Here is a 24478-nt window from a genome sequence, read left to right on the forward strand (position 1 = left end):
TAGAAATAACCAATTTTATAGCCAGATCAATAAAGTTGTTATCCATAGAAAACAATACTACTCAGGAACAAAACAAATTCAATATTTACATAAGCATTTGTGTTGAATCTCAAAATATGTGTAGCATGAAGAAACTGGTCTGTGGAAAAGAGTACACACCTCATAGTGCCGATAAAAGTATAAAAAATATGAACTATTTTACTATAAAGAAAAATCAATGATTGCATGAAAAGCTGGGAAATTCATAAACAGAGATTATAAAAGGGCAGGAGGAAAATGTAGTGTGTGGGAAATGTAGGTTTAGAGTTGTTGGTATGGAAAATAATAACTAATAAATAATAACACAGGAATAAAATCTGCTCCCACAAATGTGCCTCAGTTGGGTGGGTGTCATGCAGTGCACTGAAATGTCCTGGTTCAATTCCAGGTCACTTCACAGTCCCACCTGGGTCTCCAGTAGAGGGTGTGCAGGAAGGAGCTGATGGACATTTCTCTCTCTTTCTCTGCCTTTCACGCTTCCTAAAATATATAAATACAAGTATTTAAAATATGTTTTAAAAGAGCAAACTTTGTGGTTTGTGTACTCACAAGAGTTAGTCTACTTTTGTCACACCTTGTTTATGAGTGACAGATAAGATTATTTCATATGTGATGGTTTCACAGCTTTATTTCTATGTTAAGGCTCAACAATAGTACACATTAGGAAAGTGCACTTCCTTGGATGTCTGTTCTCATTTCCTGGGAGGAACACCTTTGTCTCAGTGACAGCCAATATTGACAAGCAGTGAAAGCGATTGCCATTGGAATCAGCAGAAATGCTGACTGGCTACAAAAGTCACATCCTGGGACTGATTACAGGATTATCCTTCCTCCGGCCTGAGTTCTTACATATTGAGAAATGACCTTGAGGTGAACACCATACAGAGACCAGGGGAATACACAAACCATAACGTATTTTCTCTGCCAATGATTTCAGCTACAGGAAAAAATTCTGGAGGTGCTCAGAATGTCTGTACACAAAGTTCACACAAGTCACAGGCTCAGGAATATTACTGCATTTACGTCTAAAGAGACACTTTCCATCTAATTTACTGCAGTCTCTCCCAACTCTATGAATACTGTGTTTCTGTCTCAATAGTAGTTTAACCTCAGAGCCTTACAACAAACGTCAGAAGACAATGAAATTTTGTACTTCATGGCACACGGCTCCTTTGCAGTACATGGGGAGGAGCTCCCCTAAACATTGCTGAGACTTATATAACACAAACTGTGAACAGAGAACAGAGTTCATATTGTTTACAGAAGGACAGCAAAGGTCTCCTGTTCTGGGTGACCATTGACCTCACCAATAACCAAGGTACTGGGATGCAAATTACAACCACAAAGTCATGCCATCTTTCTTTCAAGACCTGTGGTAACAATGGAAAATAAGCTGGTTTTGGACAGAGTGATTTTTTGACATCATGCTCTGCCTTCTGAAGCAATGAAGTTTTGATGTCCCCACAATATCTGTTCACATCTACATGGTGACAGATCACAACAGTGCTTTCTAATACTGGCAGGCAGTGAATAGAACCAACACAATTAATGGTACAACAGAAAAAATAGCATTTTTACCAAAATATCATAAACCAGAGCCAGTGGTGTTCTCATTGGTGACATAGAACCTAAGTCAATCATCACAGCATAATGTGAAAAACCACAAACTCTCTCAAATAGGTACCACTTCTTTGCTGAGGATGGGTGTTCTGGAAAAACCCTGGACAGGCCCATTCCATAGTCAGAGACAAAGGAATGAAGATCCTGCCAAGAGTTCAGAATATTCAGAATTTATTTAAGCACAAAAGAGCACGCAGGGTTTGTGACTGGTTCCAATGTTCAGGTGAGTCAGGTGGTAGAGGTGAAATCACTTCAGCCACAATCACTCACAGTGGCATCAATCAGATAGTAGACCTGGGCAGGATAGCAGTGCAAGCAGCTCCTTCAAGCCTCACTTGTACCTGAAACTCATGAGGAATCTAGCAAAGTGTATATCCTGATAAAAAGGGATTATATTAAGGTTTCTGTAAAATAGAATCTCCTTCAGTGTTGTTATTCTGAGTAAGAACAATGAAATATTTCCTACACATTTCAGGCTTTTCCCCAGTGTGAAGTATCAGGTGTCTTTTAAGGGTATATTTTTGACTAAAAGATTTCTCACAATCTGTACACTCATAAGGCTTTTCCCCAGTGTGAACTCTCTTGTGGAAAAGGAAGTGACTATTTTGCCTAAAAGACTTCCCACATTCACTACACTTATATGGCTTTTCTCCAATGTGAACTCTATGATGGCGAATAAGGGTAGAGCTATACCTGAAACACTTGCCACAATCTTTACATTCATAAGGCTTTTCTCTCGTGTGAACTCGCTGGTGTGTTTTGACATCAGACTTATATCTGAAAGACTTCCCACAATCACTACACTTATAGGGCTTTTCTCCAGTGTGAATTCTCTGATGCTTATTGAGGGTGGAATTATGCCTAAAGGACTTCCCACAACCTGTACACTTATATGGCTTTTCTCCAGTGTGAATTCTCTGATGTTTAATGAGGTGAGAGCTCCGATTGAAGGACTTCCCACAATCTGTACACTCATATGGCTTTTCTCCAGTGTGAATTCTCTGATGTTGAATGAAGTTAGAGCTCTTACTGAAGGACTTCCCACAATCTGTACACTCATATGGCTTTTCTCCTGTGTGAACTCGCTGGTGTTTACTGACATCAGACTTCTGACTGAAAGTTCTCCCACATTCTGTACACTCATATGGCTTTTCTCCAGTGTGAATTCTCTGATGTTGAATGAGGTTACAGCTCTTACTGAATGACTTCCCACAATCTGTACACGCATATGGCTTTTCTCCTGTGTGAACTCGCTGGTGTGTATTGACACCAGACTTCTGACTGAAAGTTTTCCCACATTGTGTACACTCAAACCGCTTTTCTCCAGTGTGAACTCTCGTATGTCGAATGAGATTATAGTTTTGTCTAAAAATTTTCCTACATTTGTTACACTCATAAATCTGTGCTCCAGAAAATACACCCTGTGATTCAACAACTTTCTGGTTGTGGCTGGCAGCTTTTTCACATTCATGCCCCTGGTGTTGACTTTTTTCTCTGAGGAACTCTTGTGAAAGCTCACTGCCACAGTGTGGCTCCTCAGTGTTGAGAGTGGCCTGGTGCTGGAGAAGCTCTGAGGGAGCTTGGACGTCTTCCGCAAATTTCCTGCAACTTGAAGAAATCTCTGATATATAGAAGCTACACCTGGTCGCAAATGAGGGCCTTTCCATAGTTTCTTTGCAGGACGTCTCTCCAGTGGCATCCCTCTGTTGCTGGTGAGGGTTTGCACCGAAACAGAAGTCTGTCACATGTGCCTCAATGAAGAAGCCTTTGTGTTCAAAGTGTGCTGCTTGTAACTCAGTCAGGTGCAAAATATCTTCTAACACTGAAAAACACCGCTTACACATATGGGTCTTCTGGGTTGCTGGAGCTCTTCTGGAGAACCTGACCTGTGACTCTCCTCCTACAAATACACTCTGCTCAGAACAGGCCTCATCATCATCCTTTTGATGCCAACAACCTGAAAACAGAAAAATAATGAGGAAATGAATGATGACTGTGGTGACAAGTGAAATTTCCTTTACAAAGGTGTATTGCCCAAGACACCTTGGCTCCATGCAATTTTCTGAACAAAAGTGATGTGCAGGAAGCATTCATAAGAGGATTCTTGAAGTTCTGGGACTCTGAAGATCATAAACTGTTCATAGGGCTTGTCTGCAGGTGACATAGGAAAGCTCTGCAGATTTTTGCTAATGTCTTATTCCAAGAAAAATTCAATAAATGAGTAGCTGGAGTTTGAAACATACTTAAGCATGTATGTTCACCTCATAACACATGTGCAGGTCAAAGTTGAAGAATACTGCAGAGGCAGCAGTGCAGAGGAATAGGTGCTGTAAAAATGCCACAAAGGTGAACATAGACCGAAGCCAGGAAGACACAGGTGAAAGGACAAGTCAGAAAGTGTAAAATATGTGAAAGGAAAGGTAAAAATGAGGTGTAGGCAGTGACACCTGCATCTACACACTGATGAAATCATTCTGGTTCCTGGTATAATTTGAGCACAGCCCTTGTGTCATGTATTCCACTAGTTGCCAGTCATTAGAGCCAGGCCTCTTCTGAGACCATCCTGCATGTTCACCCTGTGGGAAAAAAAAACTAGTGTTCTCCCTCACCACCTTCCCCACAAATACATAAAACCTAAATATCCCAGGTGTTAATGAAAGATGACAAAGGTGACGTGCCATCCCTGGTCCAGAGCAATTCCACTTGCAATAGTATTCAGGGAAGGTAATAGTACAAACAACAATTGAAGGCGGGTCTTACAAGAACAGCCGATGGTAAATGTGAGGAAAGACCATAACCTGGCACATGCAATCACCCAGGACCTTTACCTAGAGGAAGGTTGCAGAGTGGAAGACATGGACCTAGATATAGTCAGCCTCCCAGGGAGAGAAACAGCAAGTGGGACCCATTAAGCTGTCTGTAAGACTCCTGATGCCCAGGCACATCCTGCACTTTCTGAGGAAAATAGTGTTAAAGAAGTTTGTGGAGTCTATTCCTCAGGGCTCTCCACACAGCTCAGCACTGGCATCCATAGCACATTTCATATCAGAGTGAGGAAAGTTTTCAGAGCCCATGGTCTGGCTGTAGGAGAAAGCTACAGATGGAATATAAAGGGAGAGAGGGCATCACCTCAGACCATTAGGAGAGATGTGAGGATCTTCCCTACAGATGATCCAAGTGCAAATACTTCCAGCATCATTTCACAGTACAGAAGTCTCTGAGCCTCATCAAGGATTCCCTACTCCTCTGGAGAGAAGGCAATGGCCACATCCTCAAAGTTCATATCCTGTCATAATGGGGACAGTTCAGCCCATTATCAGCTTCTCTCCTAAAATTTATATTCATCATACACCCCAACTTGCATATCCATCTGCTCCCTCTACTTCTGACTACAGAGAAGATATCAGGCCTTTGTTTCATCCAAGTTACTCTCTCTTTATATTCCTACTGATGCTGTGTCTTCCCACAACAACAATGGCAAATGAGCATATAGATGATACCTCTTTAATAGGACTGACATGTAGTTTGCACTGCCCCTTGTCAATATAGTGGGTGTCATGAACATAGGGTACGGATAGATGTCCATAATGAGAGTGTGAGTGATTTAACACTGTTCTTGTCAGGCAATAACCTTGTCGTTACCTAGATTCTTATTCCAAGACCCTGAACATATTGGCATCGCACTTCACCCTTTTGACCCCAATCCTAGGGTGCTGAGGTCATCACTTTGCACTGCCTTCTGCAAATAAGTCATTGAACCACACTTCTCTCATACAGCTTCATTCTCATAGGCACAATGTCAAAGGTAACGAAAGTATGTCGTGACTTGGAAGATTTTTCTTAATCTTCTTTTCCAATACTCCATTTAACCACTTCAGTAATGTATTTCTCTCTTACCCTTCACCCATCCCAAAGACAGCCTAGATGACACAAATGTATGCTATTTCATTTCTATTGATCACTGTAACTGCCCTCCACCACAAAAGGCAGGTGTGCACATATATTTCACCTAATCTCTGGACCAAGAATGCATCATAATAGACCCACTTTGCAGGAATTAATCTGAAATTCACCATAAGATATTATCCAGACATCACCAGAAATGAATTCCACCTTTATTCCCTCTTATGTCAATGTCAGGGGCCCTACAGCCATGAATGCACATGCCATCTCCAAGTACACATCACTCTTTCTACCATAACTCTCTCACATCTAAACTATCACAGTCCCAGCCCCCATGGTCATCTCCCTGACTTCCTACTCATTATTCAGCATGTGTGGTTTTCTGAATGCCTGGAAAATTCAAACAGTTCTACACCAACTCTCATAGTCCACACTCATTGAGGCAGCCTTCAGTCCTTCTTTGATGACCTCCCTCCCTGATTGTTGTTTCCTTCAACCTCACCTATTGAGAACCTCATCAAATGTCAGATATCCAGAGCCCACCTCTTCGGATGCTGCACTTGATGTCCCTTCACCAAGTGAAGCCTTACTCACTCAAGTCCCATTACCTATGGCCCTCTGTTCCTGGTCCAATGTGACTCACATATGACCACTCATGCCTGTAAGTAAATCAATCAGACTGCTGATCACACCACAGGCCACACCAAGGCTCTCAGCACAATCTGATGTGTGCTTCACAAGTAAATATGCAACAGCTGCAGTCTCATCTTGTTTGAATTGCTCTTTGGTCTCCAGTTAAACAGCAAATAAAGTAATAAAAAAAGATCTACAACTCCACCCAGATCCCTATACTCCCAACTCTCTTTTAGCCAAATGTTCATCCTGAACTGCTCCTCAGAGTTCCAGAGGCTCATGAACTGCTCTCAGAAATATTGCACACCCTAACAGGTGAAAATAAAAGTTTAATACCCCCAATGAACATGACACTTCTACTCTGAATATGTGCATTTCAGTTGATGGTGCTTCCATACCTCCAGCTGCCAAATGCAGACCTTCATGTCATCCCGGACTTTTACCTCTCTCTCAACCTCAAATGTAGACAATCCAGTTGGCCACACCTAAAACAGCAATCCAGAATCCAACTGCTTGTTTCACCTCCACATTCACCATCTTGGGCCATTTACCATCACACTCACCAAAGCTATCACAAGAGATACCATGCTAGGTTTTCTACCACTTCCCTCACACCCATGTTGCTTGTTATGCTTCAACCACAGGAAGTCTACTGAGGCCTAGGTCAGATCACCTGCCTCTGCTGCTCCAAACCTCCCTTTCTCCCATCGCCTGCAGAACAGATGACCAGTTATCACAAGCTCCTCTAGGCCTGACACCTGTCTCATTGTGACCAGTTCCTAATTTAAAAAATGGACACCTGCTGGTTCCTGAATGAGCCCGGTCTTCACCCCAAGCCTTTGCACATATATGCACCTATGCCTGGAAGGACCTCTCACCTCTCATTCCACTGGTTGTCAAAAACAGGGACCACTTCATAGAACCCTAGACATGTACTTAGAATTCTGGACTTGGTGTCTCATCAAGGTCCCCAGATACAAAGGCTGGAAGAGAGGCAGGACAATCCAGGACACCACTATCTCACAGATCACAAGAGTATGGGACCCTGAAATAAGCTCCATACACCAGTACCATTAAGCAATTCTGCATTTGCAATAATTTTTGGAAAGTATCGGTCTGTTGAGAGCCTGGAAACCACTTCCAGGATCCATGGGCTTAGGCCACTCTGATTCCAAACCTCTAAATATTTTGCTTTACCCAGGTGAGTGCTCCATCACGCGAGGCTGAGGGCAAAAGGGCTCATATTAACATCACTGTCGATCCTGTGTTTTCCAGTCATTCTGTGTGTGAACCTGTGATGAACTAGAAACTGTCCTTTATAGAGAGACGCCCAGGTTGCGAAGGTCTAAAAACACTGTAAGTGACATAGAAAGCCTGACAAAGCCACACTGCAGTTTTCTTAAAGAAGAAAGTCCCATTGAGAACACGTGAAGGCTGATGCCGGATTCTAAAGATGATTTCTTGAAACAGATGTCTTGTAAATGTCTAAGGTTCCTCATTATCTCAAATAGTATTTCATCATTTACATCTCCTGCCACATTATGGTTTCTCTCAGCCATATTTTTTGATATTCTGAGAATGCTTACCGTCACATCTCCTTGTAAATGCCTTTATTGGTCACTGTCCTCTGGAGAACTATCTTTGTGGTGCATATACTAAAGTACTTTTACAAATAAGCAAAAATATTTAAGCCACTGGATGTTTTACTTGCATTCAGTCCTGTCAATTTCCCTCTGGACACTGATTTTGATGAAGGGGCCATACACCAGCCCTTCTAAAGGCAGCTTTGGGCTTGAGGTAAACTTTGAGGAGAAAGGTACATCCTCTCACAGTGCACACCACCCAGTCATGACCCCGCGTTCTGATCTTGGCTGTTAAAACCAGCCATAATGACCTCATTTCAAGCCCCATCTGGAGCCTATCACCCCTCCCAGACTTTCCCAGGGAGGACCCTACTGACTTGCTTCACCTTCCCCCTGAGCTTTTGTCACCTGTCTTGACAATCCTGCTTCACTGTTTGTGGACTGTCCACTAGGACACTTGTTCCCAAGGCCAGGGGACTCTGTATTTCCAGAGTCTGGAACAGTTGAGTTCAACAGTATCTAGGCCCTCAGTCGTTATTTGTCCCAACTGAGCCCGCCCTTGACTGCCGTCCCTCCATACAGCCTGATTCAAGTTGTAATGCCGACAGCCTTCCCTAGCACTCCCACTCAAGGACTCTGTCCCATGTTCTGGCTGCAAATACCCTCACCATCCCTATGCAAAGCCCACAAACTCTGCTCCCTAAACAACACACCCAACCTGCACACTTTCCCAAAAAGTACAGGGTTCATCACCTCACCACAGGGGAAGGGGTGTGCTCTGCACAGGCCAATTTTAAGGAGGGGGGCACACCAACCATACCCACCCTCCTCAAAGTGGTACCATGTTGAGACCAAGCCTCTCCTTCTGGAAATGCTTGCATTGCAGAATGTTCTCACAATTGAAAACAGCACCATTTGCTGGAAAATCCTTACTACCTTCAGGAATGGCTATGTGTGCATGTGTGCGTTGGGGGGAAGGAGGTGGGAGGGGGGGTCAAACAGTACCAAAACTTCAGGGGTGATAGTGTGCTGGCCACAGGCAGGACTTTCCAAAGGTGAACTGGGTTCTGGGCCCAAAGCATCATGGGCTTCTCCCAAATACAGAAGCAGGTGCAGTTGCAGTGAGCCAGGTGCCTGGGGGGTGGGGAGGAGCAGGCTGGAGAGACCTCTGGATGGAGACAGAAGAACCCTGGCCAGCTCCTCTCAGACAGACACAGAACCCAAATCCCTCACAGGACCTTGCCTGGGGCTCCTCTCTGCCAACTCCTGGAAAAACAGAGCTTGTCCAAGCTGCAGTGGGAACATCCCAGGAAAAGGCAAGAGAGCACAAGGAGGGGTGGGCTGTGCAGGCAGAGGCCCCTTGTCAGGGTAGCAGTGGTGGATGGGCAGGACCCTTGTCAGGGTAGCAGTGGCAGCTGGGCAGGTGGGGATGGGCAGGAAAAAAGCCCAGGGCAATTGCCAGGGAGAGTTGGTGCTGGGCCATGTCATCCCGGACTTTTACCTCTCTCTAAACCTGTGGTTGAAGATAACAAAAAGAACAAAAAAACACACCCTATTTTTGTTATTCATAATCCTCACAAGAGGATATTTTTCCATTAATTTTTATTCAGAGTGGAAGAGTGGGGATGGAGAGAGAGAGAGAGAGAGAAATTTGGTAGTAAGAAACACATATCAACTGGATTTCACCTTCATGAGTCCCCAATAGTTGCAATGTATTAAACCTGGAACCCAGGTACTTGCCCTTGACCAAGAATTTAATTCACCATCCTTTATGTGTGTAGGCTGACACTCTTACCATTAAGCCACACTAGCCAGGCCATGGTGGATGTTTACCCAATGAGGAAAGAAGAGGACCATTTTGTTTCCTTAGACTGATAAATATCTACAACTTTTAGTGGCTAAACTTCAAGACACTTGCATCCCAGGAAAGGACCCTGAATCTCAGCAGCCTGCAGCACATCACGCTGGGCAGATAGGTAATCAGCCTCTGCAGAGACAGCTCCTCTCCCTCCCTGGGCCGGCCAATGGCTGGAGCACCTCATTACAGTGGCTACGTTGGCCCTTCCTGGGTCACAAGTTTTCTTGAAGGACATGCTGACCCCCATGTCATGACTACCCTGGTAACTTATGTTCCATTGCCAACTAACCATGGCCGCAAAGAACAGAGCAGCCACCAACCTGTGCTGGGACTAGAGCAGCCTCCATGCCACACATATGGCCCAGCACCAACTCTCCCTGCCAATTGCTCTGGGCTTTTTTCCTGGCCATCACCATCTGCCCAGCTGCCACTGTTGCTCACAGCCTTGACACCTGAGAGGAATCTGAGCTCCTCAACTCCTGGCTGGAGGGGGCAGAAACCACAAAGGGCATGTCAAGACCCAGATGTACTCTTGGCCCCTTAGGTTTTAGTCTCAGGGAGCACAGATGTCATCATCCCCTGGGGGTGATTGTGCAGCTCAGGTTGAGTTCCCCACCCTCCACACTGACAGCAGGGCACCTCCCATACTGTTCTCTGGGTCATTGCATGCTTGACCATCATGGGGACTCTGGCTGCAGGTCCCTGACGTCCCTGAGCTGTGCTGGTATTCACATGTGTGTGGACTGACTTGGAGAATAAAACATATATATTGATTTTAGAGAGAGAGAAACAGGGAGAGAGAGATGCATTAATTTGCTGTTCCTGTAATTTCCTACAGTGGATTAGCCTGGGCTTTCCTGGGTTGGTCAGAAATTTTCTTGCATGGACCCTGACTGGAGATGGAACCTACAATCTTGGCGTTATTGAGATGATGCTCTGACCAAATGGCTATCTGGACACGGCCAGACATATCAGGTATTTTACGTGAAGTAACCCACTAAGGTACCTACGGATAAATAGGTACAAGAACAACCATCAGGTAGATAATGATGGAAAGCTGGAATAGAATTCATGTGGTTCATAAGTATTTTCCTCATATGGATAGGTTTCAAATAAGCTATCTTAAAGGCAGAATGTGTCCTTGCATCAGTTATTTTATATGCCAAGAAAGAAGCACTGAGAAGGGTAGGAGGAACTTGGTTTCAGGAATGCAGGCATGAATGGAAACACCAAAAGGGCATGTTTAAAAAGTGTACATGAGATGGCTTAAACTTCTATCTCATAGAGAGGAAATCCAGGCTCAGAGACTCAATGTAGATTGGCTGATTGTAGAGTAAATAAAAGGAAGGACCACAAGTCAAACCCATGTGTCTATAACAACAGAAGTCTGGCCTCTAATATTAGGCTGACATTAACATCAATGCCTCCTAGAGAGTAGAGTTGGTACTTCATAAACATTAGGACTGGCTAAACGTTACAGCCCCAAAACTTTATTATAAATTTTCTTGAGCACACTTATTACTACTTGACCAGTATGCTGAAAATAAAATATAACCACGTACTACTGAAATATCTTATCATGTCCATGTTCCATGTCATCATTTTGGCAGTTTAAACCTGGTGATGATGAGACTATTTGTACCAGGGAAATTGAGAAATACTACAAATCTAGACTTCACTTAAAGTGTTATTAAATGCTTAGACTTAAAGAACACTGGTGGAGAATGTTAATAATTCAGATTAAAGTTATAAGTGTCTGGTATGAGTGGGTTATTAATTGTCCATAGGATAAAAATTGAGAAAAACAATTTTCTTTCTAGAATTGAAAACCAATGGTTCCATATGGCAAAGAAGTCACTTGAGTCGTTGAGGAAGGAGTGATACTCAAACACATGTCTTAGAGGCTACACTGTCCTCCTATTGGTATGAATAATAAATTAACTTACAAAGTAGGCAAAAGATCCTGAGCAGACATTTTAACAAAGGAGATAAAGACAGTGTAAATTAATGTAAGAAGAGATGCTCACCATCAAGAATTCTTAGGGAAATGTTATTAAAACAAAAACAAGTTAACAGTACACTCATTTCCAGGCCTACTATTTAAAAAAATAACCATCACATGTGCTGGCAGGGTAATGCAAAACCTGGAAATTTCATTACTGTGGGTGGGTGGGATGGCAAAGGGAATGAGCATTTTAGATCACAGATCTGCATATCTTAAAATGTAACACATTCACTGATACTGCAACAGTTAGATAAGTAAAACATACACCTGTAGGAAGAACTGAATGCAATATTCCCAGCAGTTTTATTTATAAAACCCTAAACGTGCAAATAACCAAAACCACAGATCAATGGATAAAGTGGATATCCATAAAATACAATATTATTACCAATAAAAAATTAACTATTTACATAAACAGTACTGTTTAATCTAAAAATACCTGTGTAGCAAGAAGGAAGCCAGTGTTTGTTGAAAATTATACACCTTATAGTGCCTATAAAATGAAAATATGAACTAATCTATTGTAAGAAGAGGTAAATCAATGGCTGTATGGAGGGTAGAGAATTCAAAAGATTTTAAAAGGGCAAGAGGTAATTACAGGGTGTGCAAAACTAGAATTAGAGTTGTTAGTATTGAAAATAATACAATGGATAGTAAATAATAATAAAAGTATAAACTCTCATGGCTACTGTGTCTTATATTATTGCGCATGATCACGTTTACTGAAAGGTCATTGGTTTGATTCCAGATCAAGACACATGTCCACCTGTATCTGCAGTAGTGGATGTGCAGGAGGCAGGTTTGTTTCTCTCCCTCTGCCATTCTGTCTAAAAATCATTAATAAATTGTTTTAAATATATAAAACTAGAGGCCCAGTGAACGAAATTCATTGATGCGTAGGGTCCCTAAGCCTGGCCAGTGATCAGGGCCGATTGGGGCCTTCTGGCTGCCAGCCGGGGCATTCTTTCCCCAGCTGCTGGCCAGGGCCTTTCTTCCCCGGCTGCAGGCTGCCAGCCATGGCCTTCCTTCATTCTGTGATGCGCCCTTGTGGTCAGGGCATGTCATAGAAAGTGATCGAACTCCTGGTCTCTTTATCAAACACCCTAGGGCAGGGATCAGGAAACCGTGGCTCAGCAAACCACAGCTCACGAGCCACATGTGGCTCTTTGGCCCCTTCAGTGTGGCTCTTCCACCAAATACCGGCTCTTCCACAAAATACAGACTTCTGCACATGGGCCACGAAGTTTCAGTTGCACTGTACATGCGTGCCCACACGTGGTATTTTGTGGAAGAGCCACACTGAAGGGACCAAAGAGCCGCATGTGGCTCGTGAGCCGTGGTTTGCCGACCACGGCCCTAGGGGACAGTGCATATTAGCCTTTTATATATACTGTATAAAGGCCCTGTAAACAAAATTCATGCATGGGGAGGTGTCCCACAGCACAGCCTGTACCCTCTCCAATCTGGGACCCCTCAGTGGATGTCTGACTCCTGGTTTAGGCCAGACCAGCAGTCAGAAACCCCTCTCACAATCCAGGACTGCTGGATACTAACCACTCACCTGCCTGCCTGTTCATCCCTAACTGCCTCTGCCTGCCGACCTGATGGCCCCCAACTGACCTCCCCTGCTGGCCTGATCGCCCCCTAACTGCTTTTCTCCTCAGTGCCGGCCTGATCGTGCCCCTAATTGCTTGCTCCCCCATGTCAGCTTGAACTCACCCCTAATTGCTTGCTCGCCCACCCAGGCCTGAACTCGCCCCTAACTGCTTGCTCCCCCATGCCATCCTGATCTCACCCATAACTGCTTGCTCCCCTTCAAGCCTGAACGGCCCTAACCACCTCTGCCTTGGCTGCTACCACCATGGCTTTGTCTGGAAGGAAGCCAGATGTCCAGAATGCGTCCAGTTGATCCAGACTAATTAGTACATTACCCTTTTATTAGTATAGATAGTTATCTAAAATAACAAAATAAATTCGGTTAGAACCAAGAGGGCGGCATAGGTAAACACCGGAGACTGCTGCTGCAAACAACCACTTCAAAAATACAACTAAAAGACGGAACAGACATCACCCAGAACCACAGGAAAGCTGGCTGAGGAGAGACTCTTCAACTAGAAGGAAAGAGAACAGCATACCGAAGCTGAGAAGAGGCGCAGTGTGGAAAATATAAAGGTACCGAGGTGCGCGCGCAAAGCGGGCTGGTGGCTGAGGGCACGGTTGTCGTTTTCAATCAGGAGGGAGTCTCAGACTCTGGGCTCCAGATCCAGGCGAGTCTCTAGGGACTCAAACTCAGACGGGAGAAGTGGGATTGTCCGGCATCAGTTGGAATCTGAGGGCAGCCTTCTCTCCGAGGTTTGCAGTGGCGGCCGGGGTTCTGAGAAGCAGAGCCTCTAGGACCAGGACTGAGAGCAGCCATAACTGCTCCCTCCACCCGCCCTGTTGATCCCGCCCCGCCCAAGCCCTGCGCAGAGCCATTTGCTGGATCGCCTCAGGCAAAGGCTAGATTAGCACCTCCCCAGAGGACAGAAGTTTTCCACACAGCTGATTCTCACAGCCGGTCAGCCTGGTGGTCAAATCCCTCTAGTATTAACTACAACAATCAGGGCTTAACTACAACAAGACTGCACTCAAAGACTACTAGGGGGTGTACCAAGAAAGCGTAAAAAATGCGGAGACAAAGAAATAGGACAAAACTATCAAGGGAGGATATTGAGTTCAGAACCACACTTTTGAGGTCTCTCAAGAGGCTTCTAGAGTCTGTCGATAAACTTGATGAGATGTACAGGAAATCTAATGAGACCCTCGATGGTGTGATAAAGGACCATCTAGAAAGTAAGCATATACTGACTGAAATAAAGAATATTATACAGACTCCCAACAGCAGACCAGAGGAGTGCAAGAATCAAGTCAAAGATTTGAAATGCGAAGAAGCGAGAAACACCCAACCAGAAAAGCAAAATGAAAAAAGAACCCAAAAATACGAAGATAGTGTAAGGAGCCTCTGGGACAGCTTCAAACGTACCAACATCAGAATTATAGGGGTACCAGAAGATGAGAGAAAGCAAGATATTGAAAACCTATTTGAAGAAATAATGACAGAAAACTTCCCCCACCTGGTGAGAGAAATGGACTTACAGGTCCAAGAAGCGCAGAGAACCCCAAACAAAAGGAATCCAAAGAGGACCACACCAAGACACATCATAATTAAAATGCCAAGAGCAAAAGACAAAGAGAGAATCTTAAAAGCAGCAAGAGAAAGAAACTCGGTTACCTACAAGGGAGTACCCATACAACTGTCAGCTGATTTCTCAACAGAAACGTTGCAGGCCAGAAGGGAGTGGCAAGAAATATTCAAAGTGATGAATACCAAGAACCTACAACCAAGATTACTTTATCCAGCAAAGCTATCATTCAGAATTGAAGGTCAGATAAAGAGCTTCACAGACAAGGAAAAGCTAAAGGAGTTCATCACCACTAAATCAGTATTATACGAAATGCTGAAAGGTATCCTTTAAGAAGAGGAAGAAGAAAAAGGTAAAGATACAAATAGTGAACAACAAACATGCATCTATCAACAAGTGAATCTAAGAATCAAGTGAATAAATAATCTGATGTACAGAATGAACTGGTGATTATAATGAATCAGGGACATAGAAAGGGAATGGACAGACTATTCTTGGGGGGGAAAGGGGAGTGGGAGATGCGGGAAGAGATTGGACAAAAATCGTGCACCTATGGATGAGGACAGTGGGTGGGGAGTGAGGGCGGAGGGTGGGGCGGGAACTGGGAGGAGGAGAGTTATGGGGGGGGAAAAAGAGGAACAAATGTAATCTGAACAATAAAGATTTAAAAAAAAAAAAAAGAAAGAAAATAAATTCTATATTTTGGATACTCACAACTGTAAGCACACTTTTGCCCCACCATGGGTATGGGTAACAGAGAAGCATATTTTACATGTGACTGTTTCTGAGCTTTATCTATCTGGTCAACCTCACCAAATAGAATACATTAGAAAAGTGCTTTTCATTGCATGTCAGTTACACATATACCTAAGTAAAGCCTCAAAATGTGGTTCGAAATAAAAACATAGCTATCCCTCTGTTGTTAGAAAATTAAGATGGCAACTCTATATAGACATGACCATCTCTCTCATTTCTTGAATAATTCTTGCTTCAGTGGCAGCAAATATTGTCAAGAAGTGAAGACGACTGCCATCAGAATGTCACAAAACACACAACCTGGGACTAATTACACGATGATCCTTCCTCTAGCTTTGAGTTCTTGCCTGTTGTGATAGATAACCTTGAAGTGAACACCATAGAGGGGCCCAGAGAATCCCGAAAACCATTGGATTCTTTTCACTACTAATCACTTCACCTACACAAAGAACAAACAAGACTCAGGACAGGGTTATTTGTGGATAATGTTCAAAAGAAGCAATTTCCATCCAATATACTGCCATCTCTTCCACTCACTATATGAAAACAGTCTTTGTCCTAATATTAGTTGCACTTCACAGTGTTACAACAAATGAAACCAGCCTATGAAATTTCACACATCATGGATCAGGGCTCCTTTGCAGTATGTAAGACATACTATGAACAGAGAATATAATTCATATTGTTCACAGAAGCACAACAAAGGACTCTTTTTCTGGATGATCACTGACCTCACCAATAATACAGGCACCAGGCTAAAAAATTAGAACCAAAAAGTCATGTAAATTTTCCTTAAAGGGCTTGATCAGCAATACAAAATAAACCAATAATGGTCAAAGAGTGATTTTTTGTCATTATTATGTGCCTTCCAAAGCACAGAAACTTTGGAAACCCAACTGTTCACCATATCTGTTCACCTCTGAGTGTGACAGATCACAACTATGCTTTCAAATCATTCCAGGCAATGAATATAACCCACACAATTAAAGGTACAAAAGCAAAAAACACTTTTACTAACAGATCATAAACCAGAACAGAGGACAAAAAGGAGTTTGTAGGTTGGTGAATTAGAACCTAAAACAACTCCTTAGAGGATAATGTGAGAACAATGATAGAAGCACAAAAAATGACTCCTCTTCTAAGGGACCACTGACCTCACCAATATTAGAGACACCAGGCTGCAAATTGGAACCACAAAGTTATGCAAACTTTCTTTCATTGCCTTGCTCAGTGGTATAAAATAAGCCATTATTGGACAAAGAGTGATTTTTCTGACATTATTACAGAATATGCTTTCCAAAGCACAGAAAATGTGGGGGACCTCACCATATCTGTTCATCTCGCCATGATGATAGATCACAACTTTCGTATCAAATCATCCAGAGAGTGAAATTAAAAAAAAAAAAAAAGCTATGAAAGAAAAAACATCTTTACTAAAGATCATAAACCAGAACAGAAGACAGTAAGCAATTTGCAGGCTGGTGAATTAGAAAGTAAAACAATTCATAAAAACATAATGTGAGACCCCTAATGACCCTGAAAGTGGTAGCATTCCTTATCTGAGGATGGGTGCTCTGGACAAACCTGGGTCAGAAGCATTCCCTAGTCCGAGAGAAAGGAATGAAGATCCTGTCAAGAGCTTGAAGTAATTATAATTTTCTCAAGCACAAGAGAGAACACAGAATACATTTCCCCTGAGCACACAGGGTTTGTGACTGATGCACGCTCTTCAGGTGAGCCAGGTGGTAGAGGTGAAATCTCTTTTGCCACAAATGCTCGCTGTGACATCAATTGGGTAGGAGATCTGGGCATGTTAGCATGTACAAATGCAGCTCCTTCAAGCCTCACTTGTACCTGAAACTTATGAGGAATATATCAGAGTACATGTTCCATTAAAAGGGATTTAAATTCAGAAAAACAGGTCCCAAAGGGTCACCTTAAGTGTTCTTATACTGAGAAAAAGAAAGCAATCCCTGCACATTTAACACTTCTTTCCAGTGTGATCTCTCAGGTGTCTAGTAATGCTAGATTTGTGACTAAAAGACTTCCCAAATTCAGTACACTCAATATGGCTTCTCTCCGGTGTGAACTCTGAGGTGTACAGTGAGGTGAGACCATACACGAAAGGTCATCCCACATTCTTTACACTTACAGGGCTTTTCTCCAGTGTGAACTCTCTGGTGGTGTTTGAGGGTAGACTCAGCACTGAAGGACTTTCCACAATCACAGCACTCATATGGCTTGTTGCCACTGTGAGCTCTCAGGTGTCCATTAAGGTTAGATTTCAGGCTAAAAGACTTCCCACATTCAGTACACTCATATATCTTCTCTCCAGTGTGAACTCTGAGGTGTTCAGTGAGTTGAGCCCTTCAATTGAAGGACTTCCCACATTCTCTACACTCCTACAGCTTTTCTCCAGTGCGAACTCTCTTATGTCGAATGAGGTTAAAGATTTGTCTAAAAACTTTCATACATTTGTTACACTCATAAATCAGTTCTCCAGAACAGACACTGTGACACTGAACAACTTTCAGGTTGTGGCTGGCAGCATCTTTACATTCAACCCAATGGTGATGACTTTTTCCATCAAGAAATTCCTGTGAAATCTCACTGCCACAGGGTAGCTCCTCAGTGTTGAGAGTGGCCTGGTGCTAGAGAAGCTCTGAGTTGTATTGCAAGAATTGCCCAACCTCCCTGCTGGCTGAAGGCACTGAAGATACGTCGAAGCTGGACCTGCTCACAAAGAAAGCCCTGTCCATAGTTTCTTTCCAGGGCTCATCTCCACATTCATTTCTCTGTTGCTCGTGAGAGTTTTCACTGAAACAGAAGTCTCCAGCTGTATGTGAACCCACATATTTTAACCTTTTAACACAGAGAATCATCGCTTACACAGAGGGATCTTCTGGGTGGCTGGAGCTTTCTTAGAAGCCCTGACCTGTGACTCTCCTTGTATAGATAAAGAACAGGCCTCATCAATATTGATTTTATGCCAACAACCTGAAAAGTGAGAAAGGGTAAGGAAATGAATGTTGAATGTGGTGACAGGGGGAAGCCCCATTACAAAAGTGTGTTACACATCACACACTAGTTCCATGCAATTCTATGAAAATAAGAGATGTGCAGGAAGGGTTAATAAGAGGCTCTTGTCACTTTCTGGGCTAATGAAGATCACAACACAGGGAAGCCTCACCAAAAATATGACACAAGCCAAGACCAGTTTGGCTCAGTGGACAGAGCATTGGCCTGCGGACTAAAGGGTCCCAGGTTCGATTCTGGTCAAGGGCATGTACCTTGGTTGTGGGCACATCCCCAGTGGGAGGTGGGCAGGAGGCAGCTGGTCGATGTTTCTCTCTCATTGATGTTTCTGACTCTCTATCTCTCTCCCTTCCTCTGTAAAAAATCAATAAAAATAAAAAAAATGACACAAACATGGCAAGCACCACATGGATTTCCAGCTAATACTTCAAGTAACCACATTCAGCATGGCTTGTCTGCTGGGGACGGGGACAAGCTGTGCAAGAGATTGGTTAGGTCTTACTACAAGTACAATTCAATAAAGGAGTAGCCGGTTTCGAGGACTAATTAGCACATACGTGCACCTCATAACACATGTGCAAGTCAATGCTGCAGAATACTGCAGAGGCACCAGTGTAGAGGAACAGGTAACAAAGAGGTGAGCAGTCAGCATTGGTCCAGAGCAACACAGCTTGCTATAGCATTCAGGGAAGAGAATATAAGAAACAATTGATGGAAGGTCTCACAAGAACAGCCTATTGTTTATGTAAGTAAATACCATAACGTGGTACAGTTCACCACAAAGAACCTTTATCTAGAGAAAGATGGCAGAAGTTGAAGCCATGCATGTGGACACTGTCAGCCTCCCATGAAGAGAAAGTGCAAGCTGGGACCCATGAAGCTCACTGCAAGACTCCTGACTTTCTGTTTCCTGTACATTTTGAGGTAACAGGTGTTAGCGGGATGTTCGTGGAGTTCTTTGCTCAGGACTCACCATCCAGCTCATCCCTGGAAGCCACAGCACATTTCACAAGACAGTGAGGAAAATTAGCAGAGGCCATGTTCTCGCTGTGGGAGAGAGAAAGCTATGCCTGAGGAATAAAAGAAGAGAGGTCATCACCTCAGGACACTGGGAGAACATCAAGGTCTTACCTACAGATGACACAAGTGCAAACACTTCCAGCATCACATCCCAGTACAGAAGTCTCTGAGCCTCATCAAGGAGCACCCATTCCTCCTGAGAGAATACAATGGCCATGTCCTCAAAGTTCATATCCTGTTATAATGGGGACAGTACAGTCCATGATCAGCTTCACTCCTAAGATTCTAAGTCTGTCATACTCCCACCCTCCAAACCCATCTGCTCTGTCCACTCCAAAGAAAATACCAGGCCTTCATCCCATGAAAGCCACTGTTTTCTTATATTTATACTGACATTTTGTCTTCCTACTCTAATAAAGGCCTTTGAGCAGATAAGACACCTGAGCTCTGGACCTCCCCTGTATGCCACGCTGACTTTTATCAACAGAGTGGTTGTTAAAACCATAGGTGAAAGAGAGATGCTGGCAATAAAGATACTGTGAGTGATCTGTTACTCGTCTTGTCAGTCAATACCCTCAGATTGTTTCTCAAAGACGCCAAATACATGGCATCACACTGGACCCTCTTGACCCCAATTGCAAGGTGCCACGGCCATAGCTTTGCACTACCTGTTGAACAGAGTTCTTTGAACAATACTTCTCTCACACAGCTTCATTCCCAGAAGCACAACCGCAAAGGTAATGCAAATTTGTTGTGTTGAGGACAAATTGTTTCCTAATTACCTTTTTTTCCAAAATTATAGTTCACCATCTCCATAATCTCTTACCCCTTACCCTTCTCCCTTACCCATTCCAGTGGAGATTTTGAAGCCTGGGGAACACTGATGTATGCTATGTCACTCCTATTATCCAGGGTGTCATCCCCAACAACAAAAGGCAGGTGGTTAGGTGAATGGCACTTAAGCTCTGTACCTTGAATGTAGTGCCAAACACCCCTCCTTACAGGCAATTACCCTAAAATTCACCTTACTGGATCATCCAGACACCACCAAAAATGGGCTTTCCAGTCATTCACTCTGATGTCAGTATCAGGGTGCTGTGTCCATCAATTCACATTCCCTCTTCAAGAGCACATCACTCTTTACCATACCTCTCTCACACCTGCACTCCCTTAGCTCCAGCCCCCATAGTCCTCTCCTTAACGTCTTATTAATTATCAAGTTTTGTCCAAAGAATGCTTGCTAACATCTCTCACTTAACTGCCACTCAAGTCCCAGCCCCGATGGCCCTGTTCCATGCCTAGTGAGTCTCACAGATGAGCACTCAAGCCTCCAAGTAATCCACAAGACTGACTGTAACTCCTCACATACAGGCCACTCCAAGGGTCACAACAAAATCCTGGTGAGTATGTAGAGAAGTTAATATGTAACATCCCTAGTCTAATCTTGTTTGAATAACTCTTCAGCCTCCAAATTAATCTCAGGTCCATTCCTCTTTTAAAGGTCTTGGGCACTGCAAAACTATGATCTCTCCCTGACACTAGACAGGACAACTTCTGTCCCTATGCTGTGTTATGACCCACAAATACTGGTCACAGCAGGAAAGCTAGTCCTCAGGCTCACACTGTCCCTTCTGAGTTACTACTACCATTGCCAACCTGACCATGATTCCCTGTATGAAAGTGATCTACAGTCCTGGCTGATGTGTCTCAGTTGGTTGAGTATAGACCCATGCACTGGTGAGGTCACATGCCTGGGCTATGGGCTGGATCCAAAATAGGGGTTATGCAGGTGGAAAGTGATCATTGTTTCGTGCTCATCACTGTTTCTCTGTCTCTCTCCCTCTCCCTTCCTTTCTATATCTAAAATCAATATACGTATATATACTGGGTGGCCAGATTATTATGACCACCTGACGTTTGTAGGCAAATTAGCTATAATTTCACGCTAAAGTTGCTAGATGGCCAGACCATTATAAATAGGGAAGCAGTTTACCACGACAGAAGTGATTTTTTTCTAAAGGTATGGGTAAAAAACGCGATTTAACAGCCTTTGAACTTGGGATGATTGTTGGTGCTCGGAGCCATGAGGCAAGTATCAGCAAAACAGCTGAATTCGTTACATCTTTCGGAGCAGCTGTTGTTAAAGTGTTTAAAGACTGGACTGTCAGCCATAGCCGGTTTGGCTCAGTGAATAGAGCGTCGGCCTGTGGACTGAAGGGTCCCAGGTTCGATTCCGGTCAAGGGTATGTACCTTGGTTGTGGGCACATCCCCAGTAGGGGATATGCAGGAGGCGGCTGATCGATGTTTCTCTCTCATCGATGTTTCTAACTCTCTACCCTCTTCCTTCCTCTCTGTAATATATTATCCTCTCATAATATATTTTTTAAATATATTAAAAAAAAAAAAAGACTGGACTGTCAGCTGAAAATCTGGGTCTGAACATGCAAATTGTGGCCGTCAGTGACTAGGCAATGTTAGGGCAGAACGGAGAGTGGCAAGACTGGTAAAAGACAACAGAAGGGCAACAGTGCATTAAATTACTGCAGATCTTAGTCAGGGATACTCTCAAATGATCTCTGAATGCACAATAATCTAGCCACTCAGTGTGTGTGTGTGTGTGTGTGTGTGTGTGTGTGTGTGTATTTATAGTATATGTACACTGAGTGGCCAGATTATTATGATCTCTGAACACTTTGGCCACTCAGTATGTATATATATATATATATACACATATTTAAAAAACATACCTGTGGGTTCCTAAATCAGCTCACTCTTCACTTCAAGTTTCTGCACATTCTGGAACCTATGCCCTGGCAGTCCTCCCACTTATTACACTGGTTGCTAAAAACAAGGTCCACGTCAGGAAGCCCTACTCTTGGCCTTAGGAGTCTGGGCTTAGTGTCGGTTCAAAGTCCCCAGGTCCAAGGGCTACAAGAATGGCTGACAGTCCCAGGACACCACTATCTCAGAGGCCACAAGGGTATGAGGCTCTGAAATAAGTTCCACAAACCTTGTACACCTAATCGATTCTGCATTTGCAGGAATTTGTGGAAAGGAAATGGTCTGTTGAAAGCCTGGCAAACACCGCCAGGATCTAGGGATTAAGGCTGCTCTATACCCTTGCCCAGCCGAAAGGCCAGGTGACTTTCAGATGCCTGTATTATCTCAAGGCTCAGTCCTCAGTGCTCCCTCTCGACACTTACCTTATCATTTACAGGACTTCTCCTTCCTGTCCACAACTGCTGTCCTCTGTCTTCTAGTCTGTTCTTCCTCTGAGCAATGATAGTCAAAGTTAGAACTCTAATTCAGAAAATGTTCCCCCGTTTTTTCATAACCATCTATTGTTAAGTCTGATCAAATAATTGAATAGATACCCCCTCCCCTGGGAACTTACCTTTATGCCATTTTACAGTGGACATTCTACTTGCTTGGACCACATCCCACGTGCTAAGACTGTTATCTCTCCCCTCCAGCATTTCCCAAATGCAGACCTAAACAGAGAATTCTCTGACCAGAAATAGCCCACCTTAGAGTCCTTTAAAAATCTGACTCCCCATCTTTGGGCGTTGTTGCCATTTTGGGGTTCAGCCCATCTGATACCCAGATGATCTAATAAATTCATAATTCTTCACCCTTTCTGGCCTTGTGCGTTCCTCCTTCGGTGACCCTAACATTTGATAGCAAAACATGGGAGGGTTCTATGGGGATGGGGAACCATCGCTCTGGCTTCAGTCACCCAAAGTTTGCTACTCGGAGGTCAGTAGGCAGTGGCACCTCAACCTGGGCTTACCTCCAAATTCTATTGGGGTGACTCTATTACAGGCCTCAATTAGACCTCCCTCCCTTATCAACAATCCTGAACCAGCTGATGACTATGCTAGATCGGGAACCTCTCCTTCTCCATTGCTGACCCTCCATCCCACACCGGCCAATCTTCTCTAGGTGAGTGACGATCCACAAATTCACTCATCTCAAGTCTTCTGCCCATTCTCTCAAAATGACTTCTCGAAAGTCTCTCATCTTAAAAGTCCTAGCGCTAGGCCAGAAGGAAGAATCCTCAGCCATTTAGCCTTGGGTCCTTCTGGAGTGGGGGCACCAAGTTCAGAGGGTCATCTCTCATTTCCCATGGTGACTTGTTTAGCTGCGGGGCTGCGTGCCCTAGTCATCTTTGGGTTGTGGTCTGCCACTCACCCTTCCTCTCTCATGGGCCACACTATACTCCCTCTGCACACTCATGGGGGAGATCATGCCCAACCACCTCATTTTCTTTTTTTTTTTTAATTAAAATTTTATTGTTCAGATTACATTTGTTCCTCTTTTTTTTCCCCCATAACTCCCCTTCTCCCAATTACCGCCCCACACTCTGTCCTTACTCTCCACCCACTGTCCTCATCCATAGGTGCACAAATTTGTCCAGTCTCTTCCTGTATCTCCCACTCCCCTTTCCCCCCCAAGAATAGTCAGTCCATTCCCTTTTTATGTCCCTGATTCATTATAATCACCAGTTCATTCTGTATATCAGGTTATTTATTCACTTGATTCTTAGATTCATTTGTTGATAGATGCATATTTGTTGTTCATAATTTGTATCTTTACCTTTTTCTTCTTCTTCCTCTTCTTAAAGGATACCTTTCAGCATTTCATATAATACTGGTTTGGTGGTGATGAACTCCTTTAGCTTTTCCTTATCTGTGAAGCTCTTTATCTGACCTTCAATTCTGAATGATAGCTTTGCTGGATAAAGTAATCTTGGTTGTAGGTTCTTGGCATTCATCACTTTGAATATTTCTTGCGATTCCCTTCTGGCCTGCAACGTTTCTGTTGAGAAATCAGCTGACAGTC

At 43.6% G+C, this 24478-nt stretch overlaps 1 protein-coding gene across 1 annotated transcript; it reads right to left on the bottom strand.

The window, feature by feature from the left end:
- LOC138998427 (zinc finger protein 211-like) lies at window positions 1–24055 on the bottom strand. Its single transcript, XM_070400551.1, has 2 exons — window positions 22840–24055; window positions 1–3616 (listed from the first exon to the last, which is right to left on the bottom strand). Exon 2 carries the CDS (start codon window positions 3501–3503, stop codon window positions 2055–2057), a length of 1449 nt encoding a protein of 482 aa, XP_070256652.1. The 5' UTR covers window positions 3504–3616; window positions 22840–24055; the 3' UTR covers window positions 1–2054.
- Window positions 24056–24478: the final 423 nt, after the last annotated feature.

The sequence above is a fragment of the Myotis yumanensis genome, unplaced genomic scaffold (assembly GCF_028538775.1).
Source record: "Myotis yumanensis isolate MYYU_CA2020_CCGP unplaced genomic scaffold, mMyoYum1.0.hap1 SCAF_20, whole genome shotgun sequence".
NCBI classification, from domain to species: domain Eukaryota; kingdom Metazoa; phylum Chordata; class Mammalia; order Chiroptera; family Vespertilionidae; genus Myotis; species Myotis yumanensis.

Excerpts from the sequence above, each read along its gene's own strand:
- LOC138998427 (XM_070400551.1), bottom strand. The coding sequence starts at position 3,503 with ATGTGTAAGCGGTGTTTTTCAGTGTTAGAAGATATTTTGCACCTGACT.